Consider the following 16,624-nt stretch of genomic DNA (forward strand, 5'->3'; position numbering starts at 1 on the left):
ATTAAGGTTCTGAAGTAAGACTTTAGCTTCATTAATTGCCGGGCTCATTGTAATGGTATTGATTGTTAACGCTATCGCGTGGTGAGTAATGGCTTCCCAGCTCAGAGGGGATTAGGCTGCTAATTGTTGTTGGCCTTGCGCTGACAAGATAGACTTCAGTGGGTGTCAAATCCGTATCGGCGGCCTCCTTTGTCACGGGCAGCCTTTCTCTTGCCCCGAGTCTCGCTGCTCTTGAAATGAAAGCGATTCGGAGCGACTCGGCAATAATTAATGGGACAGGACGGATGGCAGCGTGCTGCTCTGCTTGGCCTCGCTGCTCCGCCGAGCATCCTTCCCAATGCATGGGGATGATGTGCTTCCCTGCGACATTCCCGGCCTTGCCGCATCCCAGCGTTATGCTGGTGCTGGGGGTGAGTGTGGTGAGGAGAGCGTGGGGCTTTTGGATGGGGATGGAGATGGGTTGTTAGCTTATACAAGGAGTTGCCTTGCATGCTGAGGGGAGCTCACTCATCATCTTATGGGGTAGAAAGGACCTTAAAGCTCATCCTGTTCCAACCCCCTGCCATGGGCAGGGACACTTTCCACTAGAGCAGGTTGCTCCAAGCCCATGTGTCCAACCTGGCCAGGGATGGAGCATCCACAGCTTCCTTGGGCAAAGACTTGCACGCTTGAAGGGCAAGGAGCCAGCTTGCACACTTCGGGTAGACAAGGCCCCTCTCAGTGCTAGACTCAGCGCTGCAGTGTGAAGCATCCTCACCTCTTGGCTGGCATCCTCTGGTATCCACAGATCACCCCTCGGTGACCAATAGCTGGTCCCTTCCAGCATGTGGGAAAGCTTCCCTTAGCCCAGATTCCAGCTGATGGGAGCAGGGTTTGGGGGGTAGGAGCCCCTGACACTGCTCATCTGGCTTTTAGGACCAGCCCATGTGCCTATGCCCTAATTCACATTGAATTTGTATTCCTGCTCCAGCTCTGCTCTCCGCTTTAATTCCATTTTTATGTTTTCCCTTGGAAATACGGCCAGCATCCCCGGGGTGGTTTATAATTTAAAATACAGATGTATTATGCAAATAAAGCCAAAGCTTTGCCCAAGGGTTATGGGGAGTGACTCCTTCCTTCATCCCAGCGCCTCCGAGTGCCCTGGCACGGAAACACACGGCAACTTTCACAGACGGATTAAGGAATCTGTGGGTTCGGCTGGAAAAGATACGGCTGCCCGGGGTTGGCATCGCATCGGTGCTGCTCGTGCCAAGGCGAGCAGCGCAGGCAGGGCTTCCTGCACCCATGTTGGGCTTTACAGTCCCTGTTACATGGGAGCTGAGGGTGCCTGTCCCATCGTGTGGGGCAAAGCCTTTTAGCACTGCAGGGACTGTGCTAAATCCCTTAGGATTTAGGGATCCCTTCGGACAGGGATCCCTGGGGATGGGAGTGTGGCGGTCCAACTTGGAAGGATGCTGACCGCACTATATGCATCCCTATGCCTTGTCCCTGATCCCTGCAGCGGCGCATCCCACCAGGAATGGCTTCAGCTCGTCGGGAGGGTGGTTTTAGTTGGATAACGGCTGCCTTTCCCCCCCCCCACTTATGTTAATTTTTGATTCAATTCCAGGATCCTCAATAAGCAGCGAGTCATCGCCCGTCTCCTCACCAGCCACCAACCACAGCTCCCCCGCCAGCACGCCCAAACGTGGCCCCATGGGCCCCATCATCGTGCCCCCGGGGGGGCACAGCGTGCCCAGCACGCCACCCGTTGTCACCATCGCGCCCACAAAGACGGTCAATGGGGTCTGGAGGAGCGAGGGAAGACAGGTATGGATGGATGCGTTTGGGGAGTGCGTGATCCCCCCAAAGGATGGAGGATGTGGGATGATTGTGCCAACCGCGGTCCAAAGCGCCAGGATCCACATTGCCATGGGGCTGCCCCCCCCTGCTCCCCGTTTTGTCCCTTCTCCATCATCCCCAGGCTGCCATCCGGAGGGAAGGAGTGTGAGGAAGAAGGAGGGGGGGGGGGAGGAGAGTGGCTAATTAAGAAGCATCGTTAGTGGTTCTCCTCTCCTCCACACGCTACAAGCAGATTCCCGGGGGGATTATGCCACTTGGAAAGACTAATTAAACCACAAAGCAGAGAGGCGATGGGAGGGGATGAGAAACGCCGAGGGCAGGAGCGAGGGGAAGCAAATGGAACCGTGATCCCTGGATGCTTGGGGTTGGGGGGGGGGGGGTGTGTCGGGCTGCTCCCCATCACCATGTCCCCTCCCCGTGTCACCCCCTCCGCTGTGACCCCGCAGCACGGGGGTTAACCGAGCGTGGGTTATTGTCTGGCAGTGCCTCGCTCGCAGCGTGACGCCCCGAGACAGGGAGGTAATTAGAGCAGAGCCTGGCACGCACAATAAGCCTTAATGCAGGCAGCAGAGGTGGTGGGGACGGCGCGGGGAGAGGGGGGGGGGAATGACAACACCCTTTGTGCAGGCTGTGGTGACCTTGGGACTGTCCCCAACAGCCGGGGACATGTAACCGGGACCGGGACTGGATGGGGAATGGATGCATGGTGATAAGGGATGCCAGGGTCTGCTGTCTTCTTGCTCCTATAGCTGCTAAACGGAGAAGATGCAATGGAAAATGATCACTTTTAAACCCAGCCTTGCGTTGCTGGAGGTCACCCCCCTAGCTGCCAGACCCTGTGGGGTTTCTTGGCACCCTAAAGGGTCCCCCCAGCTTGCCATGGGGTCCATCCGTAGCCGATGTGGGTGCTGGGAGGGAGGGAGCTTCATCCCAGTGCTGGGATGGGGAGCTGATGGAAGGTGGATGAGGCCCTGTGGGATGCTGATAGGAGGATGCTGGGCTGACCTCTGTTTTATGGCTGTTATCAAAGGCCTGTTGGATTTCCATGGGCTGTGTCTGTATCCTTACACAGATAACTAATACATAACCCATCAGCACTGACCCAGCTTCAGCATCCTCTCTCCTGGTGCCCCCCCAGTATAAACCGCCCAGACCCTCATGCCCTTCCAGCCTACCCTTGGACACCTTGGGTGCAGGAGGATGCTCCAGCGGATGCATCCTCCTGCAGGTACTGGTGCCAGTTGGGACCCTGCGGGCACACTGGGCACCCACCAAGGGTCTTGGGGTGGTGAGGAAGCAGGGACCCCCCCATCCATCGTGGGCTCCCTGCCATCCCTAACGCTTTGGTGTTTCTCTTTGCCTTCCAGCAAGAAGCAGGGTCTCGGGGCAGCAGCAGCAGCAGCGGCCGCGAGCGCCTCATCTCGGAGCCCCCCCTCTCTCAGGAGAAAGCGGGGGGCCCCACTGTCCCCTCCCACCTCCTGGGGACACCCTATTCCTTTGGGCTGCCCCCCAGCTCCGTGGTCCAGGACTCCCGCTTCCCGCCTCTCAAGTGAGTCCGGCAGGAATGGATGGGGAAGGGGTTGCAGGATGCAGGTGTCCCCTGCGAGCTCTGGTCCCCCCCGAGCATCCTGAAGGGGTGATGTCCCGCATAGGGGACAGGCTGGGATGGTGACCATGTCCTTGCTCCCCACTAGCCTGCAGCGGCCGGTCCACCACGTGGTGCCTCCGAGCGCGGTCACCGAGGATTACCTGCGCAGCTTCCGTCCATACCACACCGCCGAGGATCTCCGCATGTCCTCCCTGCCGCCCCTCGGCCTGGACCCTGCTGCTGCTGCTGCTTACTACCACCCCAGCTACCTGACACATCACCCCTTCCCGCACCCTGCCTTCAGGTGGGCATCACCAGGGAATGGGGCTGGGAAGGTACTAAGGAAGGATGGTAGTAAGGAAGGATGGTTGGGCTGCACATAAGGGCATCTTGGGGCTCTCCAGACCCATCTGCCAGCACAAGGCAGCCCCCATCCAGCTCGATGGGAGGGAATTGGGGGGTTTCTTCCTCACCCCGTGTGATACATCCCTCTGAGCATCCCTGTCTCCCCAGGATGGACGAGTCGTACTGCCTGTCAGCGCTGCGGTCCCCCTTCTACCCGCTGCCAGCACCGGGCTCGCTGCCACCGCTGCACCCCTCGGCCATGCACCTGCACCTCTCGGGGGTACGGTACCCCCCCGAGCTCTCGCACTCTTCCCTGTCTGCCCTGCAGTCGGAGCGCATCTCCAGCCTCGCCGCAGAGAGGTACGGAGGGGATAATGTCTGGGAGAGGGGATGGGCAGCGCGCTCGGGGGATGCTGACATCCATCCGGGTGTTGTTTGGGGTTGGGATTTTCCTGTTTGGCTTTTCATTGCAGGCTGCAAATGGATGAGGAACTGCGGCAGAGGGAGCGTGAGCGCGAGCGGGAGCGGGAGAAGGAGCGGGAGCGAGAAGCCGACCGGGAGCGGGAGAAGGAGCGCGAACGGGAGCGGGAACGCGAGAAGGAGCTGGAGCGAGAGCGGGAGAAGGAGCGCGAACGGGAGCTGGAGAGGCAGCGGGAACGCGCCCGGGAGAAGGAGCTGAGCATGGTGAAAGCCATGGAAGGACCGTTCCTCCCTGTGGCCGAGCTGCACGGGCTGCGGGGACACCCAGCCGAGGAGCGGGGCAAGCCGGCAGAGCCGCTGGCACCCATCAGACCAGGTACAGCATCCCCATAGGTGACACTGGGGGGGGGATGCCGCCAACGGCACAGCTCCTTTCCCCCTCCAGATGGCAAAGCCGAGGGGGTCGGTGGCCCCGGGAGGTGGCTGGGGATGGAGCCGGGCTGCCAGCTCGCTGTGCCAAAAGCCCAGCTGCCGCGGCTCTCGGGGAGGCGGCGCGGTGCCGGTGCCATCTGACTCGGCCCGGTGTGGATATGAGCCTAGTGCCGGGCATGCCTGGCTGTTGGGATGGCAGGGAGGGAGCACCGGGCTCTGGCTGGTGGCTGCCCCCCAGCTCTGCCCACATTGATGCTTGGGGGATGCTCTGCACACCCCAAATTACCCTGATAACCAACAGTGTAGTCCCCTCTTTCCATGCCCTGACTCTCCGGTACCCCCTTTCCAACGCAGAGAAACTGAAGGACTCGGTGCTGCCGACACCAAAGCCCATCCAGCACCCGCTGCACCCACCACCAGCCTCCCACCACCCCGTGCCCAGCCTCATCCCCAACCACAACGTGTTCCCGCTGCCGGGGAGCAGCGCGGCCACGGCGCTGCTCATCCACCGCACCAACGAGGAGGAGAAGTGGCTGGCGCGGCAGCGCCGGCTGCGCCAGGAGAAGGAAGATCGGCAATCCCAAGTCTCAGAGTTCCGGCAACAAGTGCTGGAGCAGCACCTCGACATGGGGCGTGCACCGAGCCAGCCTGAGCCCGAGCATCGCCCCGAGCATCCCAGGTAGGGATGCTGCCAGCGCCGCGTCGGGAATAGAGCTTCACCCCCCAAAACCTAGCCGTGCTTTCTCACCTCACAGCCATCCCTGCTGTAACATCTATATATACATATATATATATAACATCTATAGGGTTTTTTGCTGTTTCCCCATTGCTGTGCCTGCCCCATTAGCCAGCTCTGCCCCCCCCCCATTAGGTACCCAGCATCCATCACCGTGCCCCCCGCACATCCCCGCTGCGCTTGGCCGGTGCCAGCAGGTCCCCACCGCACGGTGCCAGCCAGGCCGGCTGTGCTGGCAGCGCCGGGCATTGCCGGTGCCCGACATCTGCGCGGCGGCAGGCAGCGAGCCCAGGAGGTGGCCGCGGGCCAGCGGCGAGTGGCCAGGAGCTGCCCAAGCACCGGCACCGCTAATTGCAGCTCCCCCCTGTGCAGTGAACCCAGGCAATGGGATGCCCTGTTTTGGGGGGGGCACATGCCCCAAGCCCGTGTGGTGTTGGGGGGCAGAGCAGTGTGGTTCACCCCCTGGTTGACTTGCTGGGCTGTTAAGCGGTGCGGGCTCATCTGGTTAAGCTCTGCTGCTGGCTCCTTTTGTTATTTTTGGGTATCCAGGGGATTAGCGCGGCTCATGGAGGATAATAAGGAGCGGATCATGGGGCGGCACAAAGGCGAGTGCCTGTCACAGGATCCCTTCTCCATATACTCCTTCCATCCCAAAAGGGAGAGGAGAGAGCAAGGTCACCCCAAAACACCTGCAGATGGGGTTACTGCATCCCCATCCTCATCCCCATCCCCATCTTCATCCCCATCCCCACCCCCATTCACATCCTTATCCTCAGCCCTATCCCCATTCCTATCCTCATCCTCATTCTCAACCTTATCCTTATCCTCATCCCCATCCCCATCCTCATCCTCATCCTCATCCCCATCCTTATTCTCATCCCCATCCCCATCCCCATCCTCATCCCCATACCCATCCTCATCCTCATCCCCATCCCCATCCTCATCCTCATCCTCATCCTCATCCTCATCCTCATCCCTGTTCCCATCCCCATTCCTATCCTCATCTGCATCCTCATCCTCATCTTCATCCCCATCCTCATCCTCATCTTCATCCTTATTCTCATCCTCATTCTCATCCTCATCCCCATCCCCATCCCCATCCTTGTCCTCATCCCCATCCTTATCCTTATCCCCATCCCCATCCCCATCGCCATCCCTATCCCTATCCCCATCCCCATCCCCATCCCTATCCCCATCCTCATCCTCATCCCCATCCCCATCCCCATCCCCATCCCCATCCTCATCCTCATCCCCATCCCCATCCCCATCCCCATCCTCATCCCCGTCCTGGTGCTGATGAGGACCACTCCCAGCAGGGCAGGTGATGCTTCCCACCAGCAGTGCCAGGGTGCCGGATGGTGGTGTGGAGCTGATCCCGCTGCTCCCTGCACAGAGGTCCGGGGCGCTGGAGCGGAAAAGCGTTAAATGCACAGCTTGGGCACATGAAATATTTATCCTGCTAACGGGCTGGCTCCATCCTGGCTGTTGGAGGAGGGTGGCACCAGGGAGCTGCCATTGCAGAGCCTGGCTGTGCCAGCCCCGGTGGCTCTCTTGTCCCCATGGTGGGCAGCCCTGCGGTCCCTTGCCCAGCATCCTGGGGATGCAGCCACATCCCTGCTCAACCCACCCAGCCGTAACTCTGTCCCACATCCCTCTGGGAGCTGGCACAGGAGGGGATGCGTGTGGCAGCCCCGCATGCACAAACCCCTCTGGGTGGCCCTAACTTTCATGTTTCTGCCCCAAAAGCAGCCTGGTGTTGGTGTGTGGCTGGCTCTCCAGCAGCGCTACCAGCCCATCACCTCTCTCATCCTTTCCTCTCCCCACAGGTCAGGATCCAGCCGCCACGAGCCAAGCAGCCGGGAGCCAGGGCAGCACTTCGGTGGGCCCCCACCACTCATCTCCCCCAAACCCCAGCACCACCCGGTCACCACATCCCTCTGGAACCCTGTCTCGCTGATGGAGAGCCCCCCTGATCCACCCCGGCGCCTCCCTGAGCCACACACTCTCCATGGCCACCCGGCCCCCTTCGAGCCGAGCCGTCAGGGCATCCCACTGGTGAAGGTGGAGAGGGTCTTCTGCCCGGACAAGCTGGAGGAGGCGACGAGGAAGAGGGATGCTCTGGAGAAATACCCTCCAGGACGGGAGCCCGGCGCTCCGGACCACGGGAGCTTCACCCATGCCCCTTTCCTAGCCGAGCTGGAGAAGTCCACACAGAGCATCCTGAGCCAGCAAAGACCCCCGGCCACCCCCTTCACCGATGCCACTAAGCCCAGCTCGCCCTACCGACCCCCCCAGCCCCGCGCCCAGGACCCCATGTACATCTATGACGAGTTCGTGCAGCAGCACCGCAGGCTGATCAGCAAACTCGACCTGGAGGAGCGCCGGCGGCGGGAGGCCCGGGAGAAAGGTGAGGTGCTGGGTTGGAATCATGCCGGGGACCCCCCCAACACCACCAGCACCGGGACCCGGTGGTGGTGGTGGGGCAGCCGGTAGGTCTCCCGGGAATGCCGTCAGCCCACGATGCAAATGCCGGGCGGCGCAGTAAATCCTCTGCTGTAGACATGCCCAATTAATAAATGATGAACTGAGGCTAATAAGCGGCCTTTAAATATTAATGGGAATGTGTGAACGGGGATAAGAACAGCGGTGAGGAGGAGATGGAAGGCTTGGAGAGGCTCAGCTGCAGCATCCCCCCGGCTATGCCCCATTAACCTGCCTGTTGAGCACCCCAAAGCGATGCTGAGTGGGGATACAGGGGTGGGTGATGCCCTCCAGGGTACCACAGCCGGTGGAGGGGGGACAGGGCTCTGTTGGGTTACACCCCCTGCCCTGTGGGACCCACATTGGAACCCCACTGCCCCCCCCCCCCCAGCATCTCATGTTGCTGCATCCCTGTCCCCAGTGGGATCCCGGTGTGTTCCCAAGGGTCCCAGCAGATTCCCCCATGGCCCCCATGGTCTCCCCAGTCTCACACCAGCCTCTTCCCATCCCCAGGTTACTACTATGATCTGGATGACTCCTGTGATGACAGTGATGAGGAGGAGGTGCGGGCACATCTCCGCTGCGTGGCCGAGCAGCCCCCATTGAAGCTGGACACGTCCTCCGAGGTACTGCCGGCACTCACTGCCCCCTTTCCCCTCTGTCCCTGGGGGGCAGCCCCTCTTCAGGCATTAAGTTCCAGCGCTGTGGTGCAGCCATCATCCCTAGCCGGCTGCAGAGGCAGCAGGGGGTTATGGATGAGGATGGGGATGGGAATGGGGACAGGGATGGGAGTGGAGGTGGAAACGGAGGTGGGGATGGGGACAGGGATGAAGATTGGGATGAGGATGGGGATGGAGACAGGAATGGAGATGGGGATAAGGATGGGGATGGGGGCAGGAATGGAGACAGGGATGAGGATGGAGATGAGGATGGCAATGCGGACAGGGATGAGGATGGAGACAGGAATGGAGGTGGGGGATGAGGATAGGGATGAAGATGAGGATGGACATGGAGATGGGGATGAAGATGAAGATGGAGATGGAGATGGGGATGAAGATGAAGATGGAGATGGGAATGCAGATGAAGATAAGGACAGGGATGAGGATGGGGAAGGAGACAGAAATGGAGTTGGGGATAGGGACAGGAATGGGGATTGGAATGAGGATGCAGATGAGGATAGCAATCGGGACAGGAATGAGGATGGGTACAGGAATAGAGGTGGGGATGAAGATGAGGATGGGAATGGAGACAGGAATGAAGGTGGGGATGGAGATGAGGATAGTGATGAGGACAGGGATGAGGACGGGGGCAGGAATGGAGGTGGGGATGAGGCTGGGTACCAATCCGGTGGTGACCCTGCTCTGCTCTCCCCCTCGGCGCCCCAGAAGCTGGAGTTCCTGCAGCTCTTCGGGCTGACCACGCAGCAGCAGAAGGAGGAACTGCTGAGCCAGAAGCGGCGCAAACGCCGGCGGATGCTGCGGGAGAGGAGCCCCTCGCCGCCGACGGTGCAGAACAAGCGCCGCACGCCCTCCCCGCGCCTCCCGCTCTCCACCCGGTACAGCCCCGACGAGATGAACAACAGCCCAAACTTCGAGGAGAAGAAGCGGTTCCTCACCATCTTCAACCTCACGCACATCAGTGCCGAGAAGAGGAAAGGTAACAGCCATGCCCCGCGCACGCTGGGGACCGGCCCTGCTTTGGGGGGTCCCCCATTCCTTAGTTTTGGGGGGTGCCGTGGAAGGGTCCCACCTGGGGCTTTGAGCTTGCTCTGCTGAGCAGAGGCTACACTAAACCTCAGCTTCCCATACCGCAGACAAGGAGAAGCTGGTGGAGATGCTCCAGGCCATGAAGCAGAAGACCACGCCGGCCGCCGTGGTGGTGAAGAGCTCCCCGCGGGACAGCCCCAGCGGCCCCACCACTGGTAAGCATCCCCGATGTCATTCCCTGGATCTGGGCAGGCCGGGAGCATCCCTGTGGGCACGGCTTTGCCTTGCTGGGGGATGCGGAGCCCTGACTGCTCCTCCTGTACCCAAAGAGCCGCCGGTGCCGCCGCTCCTGCTGGATCTGGATAAACCCGTGGGCATCGCCGTGTCCGTGCCGGAGGTGCAGAAGGCAGCAGAGCCCGGCAGGTTAGACCAGCTGAGACCCCAGGAGCTACCAAGGGCTAAGGAGATGGGCACTGCACCGGCAGAGAAGCCGCGGCTGAGCGATGGACACCCCGGGAAGAAGGGACTGAGCATCCTCAGCTACGTCAGGGGTCCGCTCCCCAAAGACATCCCGGTGCCGCTGTCCCACAGCATGAATGGCAAGAGCAAGCCCTGGGAGCCTTTCATTGCTGAGGAGTTTGCCCATCAGTTCCATGAATCCGTGCTGCAGTCCACCCAGAAGGCACTGCAGAAGCACAAAGGTAAGGGCAGGGATGGGGGAAGCTGGCTGGGTACATGCTTGGGGGGTGGGAGATCCCTTTTATCCCCCTGCTGGGGTTTGGCACCACTGAGGGCACAAAATCCACTGGGAACCTCATTGCTGGAGCATCCCAGGAGCTCACTGATGAAGCTAAGGATAAGGCAATGGGATCCCAGCAGGACAGTATGCTTCCAGTGCTTAAAGGGGCTACAAGAAACCTGGAGAGGGGCTTTGGACAAGGAATGGAGGGACAGGCCAAGGGGAATGGCTTTAACCTGCCAGAGGGGAGGTTGAGATGAGCTCTGAGGCAGAAGCTCTTCCCTGTGAGGGTGCTGAGGCGCTGGCACAGGGTGCCCAGAGAAGCTGTGGCTGCCCCATCCCTGGCAGTGTTCAAGGCCAGGTTGGACACAGGGGCTTGGAGCAACCTGCTCTAGTGGAAGGTGTCCCTGCCCGTGGCAGGAGGTTGGAGCTGGAGGAGCTTTAAGGTCCCTTCAACCCAAACCAGTCTGGGATTCAGTAATACAGCTCCATTCCCCCAAACTCATGCATTTCAATGAGTGAGGAAAACAAAGTTATTCCAGTGTGCAGGGGGTGATGAAAACCCATGGAAGATGCTGCAGCCCCCCAGAAAGGGCCTGGAGGAGAGGAAATTAATACCTTGAAGGGAGCATCTTTCTCAGTGGAGGGCAGCTTGGGGATGGGGGACATGGGGAGCAGGTTAGGGATACCAGGAGTGGGTTGGGGACAATGGGGACGGGGTTTGTGCTGACACTCGGTGCCCACAGCGGGGACAGCGGAGCAGAACCACAAGCTCGATGCCTCCATCCACTACAACATCCCTGAGCTGCAGGCCTCCAGCCGCCTGGCTGCCCCCTCGCACAACGGCACGGCCGAGGGGCCGCTGCCCCACCGGGCATTGCCGCCGCTGCCCCACGACTCAGCATCCGAGGAAGAGGAGGAGGATGAGGAGGATGAAGAGGAGGAAGAGGAGGAAGAGTACCCCAGGCCCAAGTGGCAAGGGATCGAGGCAATTTTTGAAGCTTACCAGGAACATATAGAAGGTAGGGGATGGGGAGGGGGGGAAAACCCCACTTTGTGCTTCAGATTCCCCCTGGGTGAAATCACTCTGTGCCTCAAGCAGGCATCTCCGATTGCCACTGGGATGGGCTGGGGAAGCACTGGTGGCTCCCAGCAGTGCAGGAACAGCATGAAAACATGAGGCACTGTTGAAAATTGATGTCTCTGTGAAAAATTCATGTATTCACACTGCCCAGTGTCCTCCCAGCAGGACCTGGAGGCTCCCTGCGGGCAGTGTGAGGGCCAGGGATGCTCTGGGATGCTGGAGGCATCCTCCGCAGTACCCTGGTCCTGCGCTATGCATGGAGCCGGAGGAATCGGCGCTCATCTCTTTTCCTTTGGGATTTGCAGAACAAAACCTGGAGCGCCAAGTGCTGCAGACCCAGTGCCGGAGGCTGGAGGCCCAGCACTACAGCCTGAGCCTGACGGCAGAGCAGCTTTCGCACAGCATGGCGGTGAGTGATGAGCTCCCACAGCTCGCCCATCCCTGCAGTGCCACCACCCTGTGTCCCTATAGAGGCACCCTGCATCCCCATACAGGCACCGTGCATCCCTATACAGGCACCGTGCATCCCATACAGGCACCCAGCATCCCCATACAGGCACCCTGCATCCCCATACAGGCACCCAGCATCCCCATACAGGCACCCAGCATCCCCATATAGGCACCCTGCATCCCCATACAGGCACTGTGCATCTCCATAGAGGCACCCAGCATCCCCATATAGGCACCCTACATCCCATACAGGCACTGTGAATCCCCATACAGGCACCGTGCATCCCTATACAGGCACTGTGCATCCCCATACAGGCACTGTGCATCCCCATACAGGCACCGTGCATCCCTATACAGGCACCGTGCATCCCATATAGGCACCCTGCATCCCATACAGGCACCCAGCATCCCCACACAGGCACCGTGCATCCCCATACAGGCACCGTGCATCCCATACAGGCACCCAGCATCCCCATACAGGCACCCTGCATCCCCATACAGGCACCCAGCATCCCCATACAGGCACCGTGCATCCCCATACAGGCACCCTGCATCCCCATATAGGCACCCTGCATCCCCATACAGGCACTGTGCATCTCCATAGAGGCACTGTGCATCCCCATATAGGCACCCTACATCCCAAACAGGCACTGTGAATCCCCATACAGGCACCGTGCATCCCCATACAGGCACTGTGCATCCCCATACAGGCACCCTGCATCCCCATACAGGCACCCTGCATCCCCATATAGGCACCCTGCATCCCCATACAGGCACTGTGCATCTCCATAGAGGCACTGTGCATCCCCATATAGGCACCCTACATCCCAAACAGGCACTGTGAATCCCCATACAGGCACCGTGCATCCCTATACAGGCACTGTGCATCCCCATACAGGCACTGTGCATCCCCATACAGGCACCGTGCATCCCTATACAGGCACCGTGCATCCCATATAGGCACCCTACATCCCATACAGGCACCCTGCATCCCCATACAGGCACCCAGCATCCCCATACAGGCACCCTGCATCCCCATACAGGCACTGTGCATCCCCATACAGGCACCGTGCATCCCACACAGGCACTGTGCATCCCCATATAGGCACCCAGCATCCCCATACAGGCACTGTGCATCTCCATAGAGGCACTGTGCATCCCCATATAGGCACCCTACATCCCAAACAGGCACTGTGAATCCCCATACAGGCACCGTGCATCCCCATACAGGCACTGTGCATCCCCATACAGGCACCCTGCATCCCCATACTGGCACCCTGCATCCCCATATAGGCACCCTGCATCCCCATACAGGCACTGTGCATCTCCATAGAGGCACTGTGCATCCCCATATAGGCACCCTACATCCCAAACAGGCACTGTGAATCCCCATACAGGCACCGTGCATCCCTATACAGGCACCGTGCATCCCTATACAGGCACTGTGCATCCCCATACAGGCACTGTGCATCCCCATACAGGCACCGTGCATCCCTATACAGGCACCGTGCATCCCATATAGGCACCCTACATCCCATACAGGCACCCAGCATCCCCACACAGGCACTGTGCATCCCCATAGAGGCACCCAGCATCCCCATACAGGCACCCTACATCCCATATAGGCACCCTGCATCCCATATGGGCACCCAGCATCCCCATACAGGCACTGTGCATCCCCGCACAGGCACCGTGCATCCCACACAGGCACTGTGCATCCCCATATAGGCACCCAGCATCCCCATACAGGCACTGTGCATCCCCATATAGGCACCCTGCATCCCCGTATAGGCATCGTGCATCCCCATACAGGCACTGTGCATCTCCATATGGGCACCCAGCACCCCCATATAGGCACCCTGCATCCCTCATGGGGCAGCCCAGCACCACAGGAGTGGTCCCATCCCTGTGCCTTCCTGCCCTGACTCTCTGCTTCTCCCTCCCTGCTGCCTGCAGGAATTAAGGACCCAGAAGCAGAAGATGGTCTCGGAGCGCGAGCGCCTGCAAGCCGAGCTGGATCACCTGCGGAAGTGCCTTGCCTTGCCTGCAATGCAGTGGTCTAGGGGTTATTTCAAGGGGTATCCCAGGTGACGCTCCTTAGGGGATAAACCGAACATATAGTCTAGAAATAATAATCTATTTTATTACCTTGAATATTTAATATTTTTCACTGGGAGGTTTGAAGCTAAAAAAAAAAAAAAAAAAAAAAAAAAAAAAGCCAAACAAGAAAAACAAAAAAAAAAAATCAAAAAAAAAAAAAAAAGCTTAAAAAACAAAAAAATTACAAAAAAAAAAAAAATAATAAAAAAAGAATTAAAATGGAGAATGTGCCATGCATGAAGCAAAGGAGCACGGGGAGCCCACCCGGTGGAGAGCAGATCCCAGCCCCATTCCTTGCCCTCTGCAAGCAACCCGCCAGCCCGGCTCGGGCTCTCCTCCTGGGGGCCAGGGCATTGCAGCCCCCCCCCCTTTTTATTTTTTGACCCCCCCCACTTTATAGCGCTAATTTTTTTGTTGTTTTATTTTCTAAATGGCAATTCCAAGACTCCACCGACAACACTAAAGCCGGAGGAGCCCCAAGGGGCTGGGTGCGGGGTGGCCCCCCACCCCGTTCCCCAGAGCCTCCTTTTTCCCCGATCCCGGGGCTTCCCACTGGAAATGCACTTCGCTATAAAACAATAAAGTCAATAAACTGGTTGAAGGTACCTTTTTGTTCCTGTTTGGCGGGGAAAGGGGCACCAAAGTGGGGTTAAACCTTGTCCGAGCCATCACCCCCCGGGCTCAGAAGTCAAGAAAAAAGGTGCTTCAGCCTTGTACTGTGTATATATATTAAAGAAAAGTTTTGTATGTTTTTATTACTTTAATTATTGTTATAAAAAGCTTGCCTTTTTTTTTTTTTTTTGTTCTTTTTTAAATACTTTTTGCTTTTTGTATGTTTTTTGGTTTTTTTGGTTTTTTCTTTTTTTTTTTTTGCTTTTATCTTCTTTTTTTTCTTGCCCCCTTTTTATTTTCTTTCTATTTTGGCAAAAGGATTTAATCGCTTTTAGTGTTTGTACTGCTGCTGGTCAGGACAGAAAAGATATTGAAGTGTTTTAAAAGCATTTAAAAAGCAGGAGAAACTAATCACCTTTTCCAGTGGGGGTAGGTTCTGTCCCTCTGGAATCAGAGCTGAGCCCTTCCATTGCCTTCTCCCACGTGTTTTGGGGATATTTTTACCTTTTTTGTTTAGTTTCTGGGTCTATTTACCCATTTTCTTTGATTTCTGGGTCTGTTTCTGGTCAAAGCTCTGTTGTGGGTATCACAGCTCCGGGTGCAGGCTCCCTCTATCAAATCGATAACACAAATCAATTGCGCCGAGAGGTTTTTTGGGGATGGATGGTACTGGGGTGTCTTTATGCCCCCCAGAATACCAAGACAATCAGTAGGCACTGTGGGCATGGGAGATGGGGTTTGCCCATAGGGGCTTATGGCTTGGCATGGTGTTGGTGGCACCACCAACCTCCTCAGGCTGGAGCAGCAGGTTCAGCCTTGTCACCACGCAGCACCATTTGCAGCCACTTCCTCATCATCGCATGCCCCAACTCCCCGGGGAGGCTTTTTGTAAGATATAATAGTTATTTATTATTTTTCTCTTAATTCACCACGAGACGAGCTCACGTCTATGGGAAAAGGTGACCTCTGCTTTCTGCTTTAAATTCCCTTGTTGCACTCGCAAAGAAAGCATTAAAACACCCACCCCTCACCCTTTATTCTCCCCTCCCCGGTTTCCCATTGGCTTCACCAAATAAAAAAGCTGTGCAAGATTAAAAAGCAAAATGCCCTTGTGACAGAAATTAGTTTAATCTTTCTTAAATCCCCAATTGCATCGCCAGCCTCTGGCCTCGCTGCTGCCAACTCTGGGCTTCGCAATGAATTTTAACACAGCAAAATAACATTGCTGCTCGACTCGCTTCTTCCCTTCCCCTGTGCTGTGATGGGGAAGAAGCCAGGGATGGGAAATCATCAGCGATTTATCCCTCTCCTCCACTGTGCTGTGGTGAAGGAGCCTGGTTGGGCTGCAGCATCACTTCATAGGAGCTCCTGTATTCGCAGGAGCTCCCATATCGAGGCTTTTTCCCCCCTTTACCAGCCCAAAAATCACGTTTTTTGGAGCAATTCCTCAGTATTACTCCCCCCAGGGCCATGGTGAGCGGTCGTGTTTGTACCTACCCCATGCAGAATTGCTGTCAAGCAGATGTGCCAGAGCCCAGGAGGGCTGCAAGGAGGGAAAGGAAAGGCAGAAGCCCGCTGGGGGCAGTTTAGATGCTGTGAAAGAAAACAAAAAACCCAAAAAAAGGAGCAAAAAAAAAGAAACAACCCCTAAACATGTTCTAAGTGTACTTGTTTGACTTAATTGTAATGTAATATATTATTTGTTGAATGTAGTAATTAGGTATTTATGAATATATCGCTGTAATTTCTGAAAACATCCAAAAGAAACAAAGAAAATAAACTCTTCCACAACAACGGCAAAAGGATTCTTTCTCCCCAATACACACACACACACACTACGGGAAAGCAGCCCCGCTCCGAGCATCCTCACCTTGTCATAGCCCTTTGCTGGCAGCCCCGGCCGCAGGCAGGGCACAGATGGCAGGCAGGAGCTGCCCAGATGCTCGGGGAAGGGCAGCGCTCGCCACCCTTTGGGTTGGAGCCGGCATTTCCCCTTCGTCCGGAATAATTACATCTGCCATCAACACAGCCCGACGCCAGGGAGGATCCTGCCCTTGCCTGTCGGTCTGCCGCAGGGGGAATGGGGCTG

The 16,624-nt window shown here is 57.6% G+C and overlaps 1 protein-coding gene across 4 annotated transcripts in view; it reads left to right on the forward strand.

Moving 5' to 3' along the window:
- The window catches only part of GSE1 (Gse1 coiled-coil protein), a 101,139-nt gene extending 84,802 nt beyond the window's left edge, over positions 1-16,337 (forward strand). For 2 of the 4 annotated variants that reach the window (XM_030470483.1, XM_030470485.1), the window contains exons 4-17: positions 1,610-1,809; positions 3,210-3,391; positions 3,537-3,734; positions 3,944-4,135; positions 4,249-4,571; positions 4,982-5,306; positions 7,190-7,770; positions 8,358-8,470; positions 9,230-9,500; positions 9,643-9,765; positions 9,880-10,251; positions 11,036-11,311; positions 11,679-11,782; positions 13,780-16,337. In XM_030470483.1, the coding sequence (XP_030326343.1) occupies positions 1,610-1,809; positions 3,210-3,391; positions 3,537-3,734; positions 3,944-4,135; positions 4,249-4,571; positions 4,982-5,306; positions 7,190-7,770; positions 8,358-8,470; positions 9,230-9,500; positions 9,643-9,765; positions 9,880-10,251; positions 11,036-11,311; positions 11,679-11,782; positions 13,780-13,914 (3,395 nt within the window). In that variant the 3' untranslated portion in view covers positions 13,915-16,337. The remainder of the gene's footprint in view (positions 1-1,609; positions 1,810-3,209; positions 3,392-3,536; positions 3,735-3,943; positions 4,136-4,248; positions 4,572-4,981; positions 5,307-7,189; positions 7,771-8,357; positions 8,471-9,229; positions 9,501-9,642; positions 9,766-9,879; positions 10,252-11,035; positions 11,312-11,678; positions 11,783-13,779) is intronic. The other 2 variants (XM_030470482.1, XM_030470484.2) reach the window with 1 other exon arrangement.
- The last annotated feature ends 287 nt before the right edge of the window (positions 16,338-16,624 follow it).

This window comes from Strigops habroptila, chromosome Z (assembly GCF_004027225.2).
Source record: "Strigops habroptila isolate Jane chromosome Z, bStrHab1.2.pri, whole genome shotgun sequence".
Classification (NCBI taxonomy): Eukaryota; Metazoa; Chordata; class Aves; order Psittaciformes; family Psittacidae; genus Strigops; species Strigops habroptila.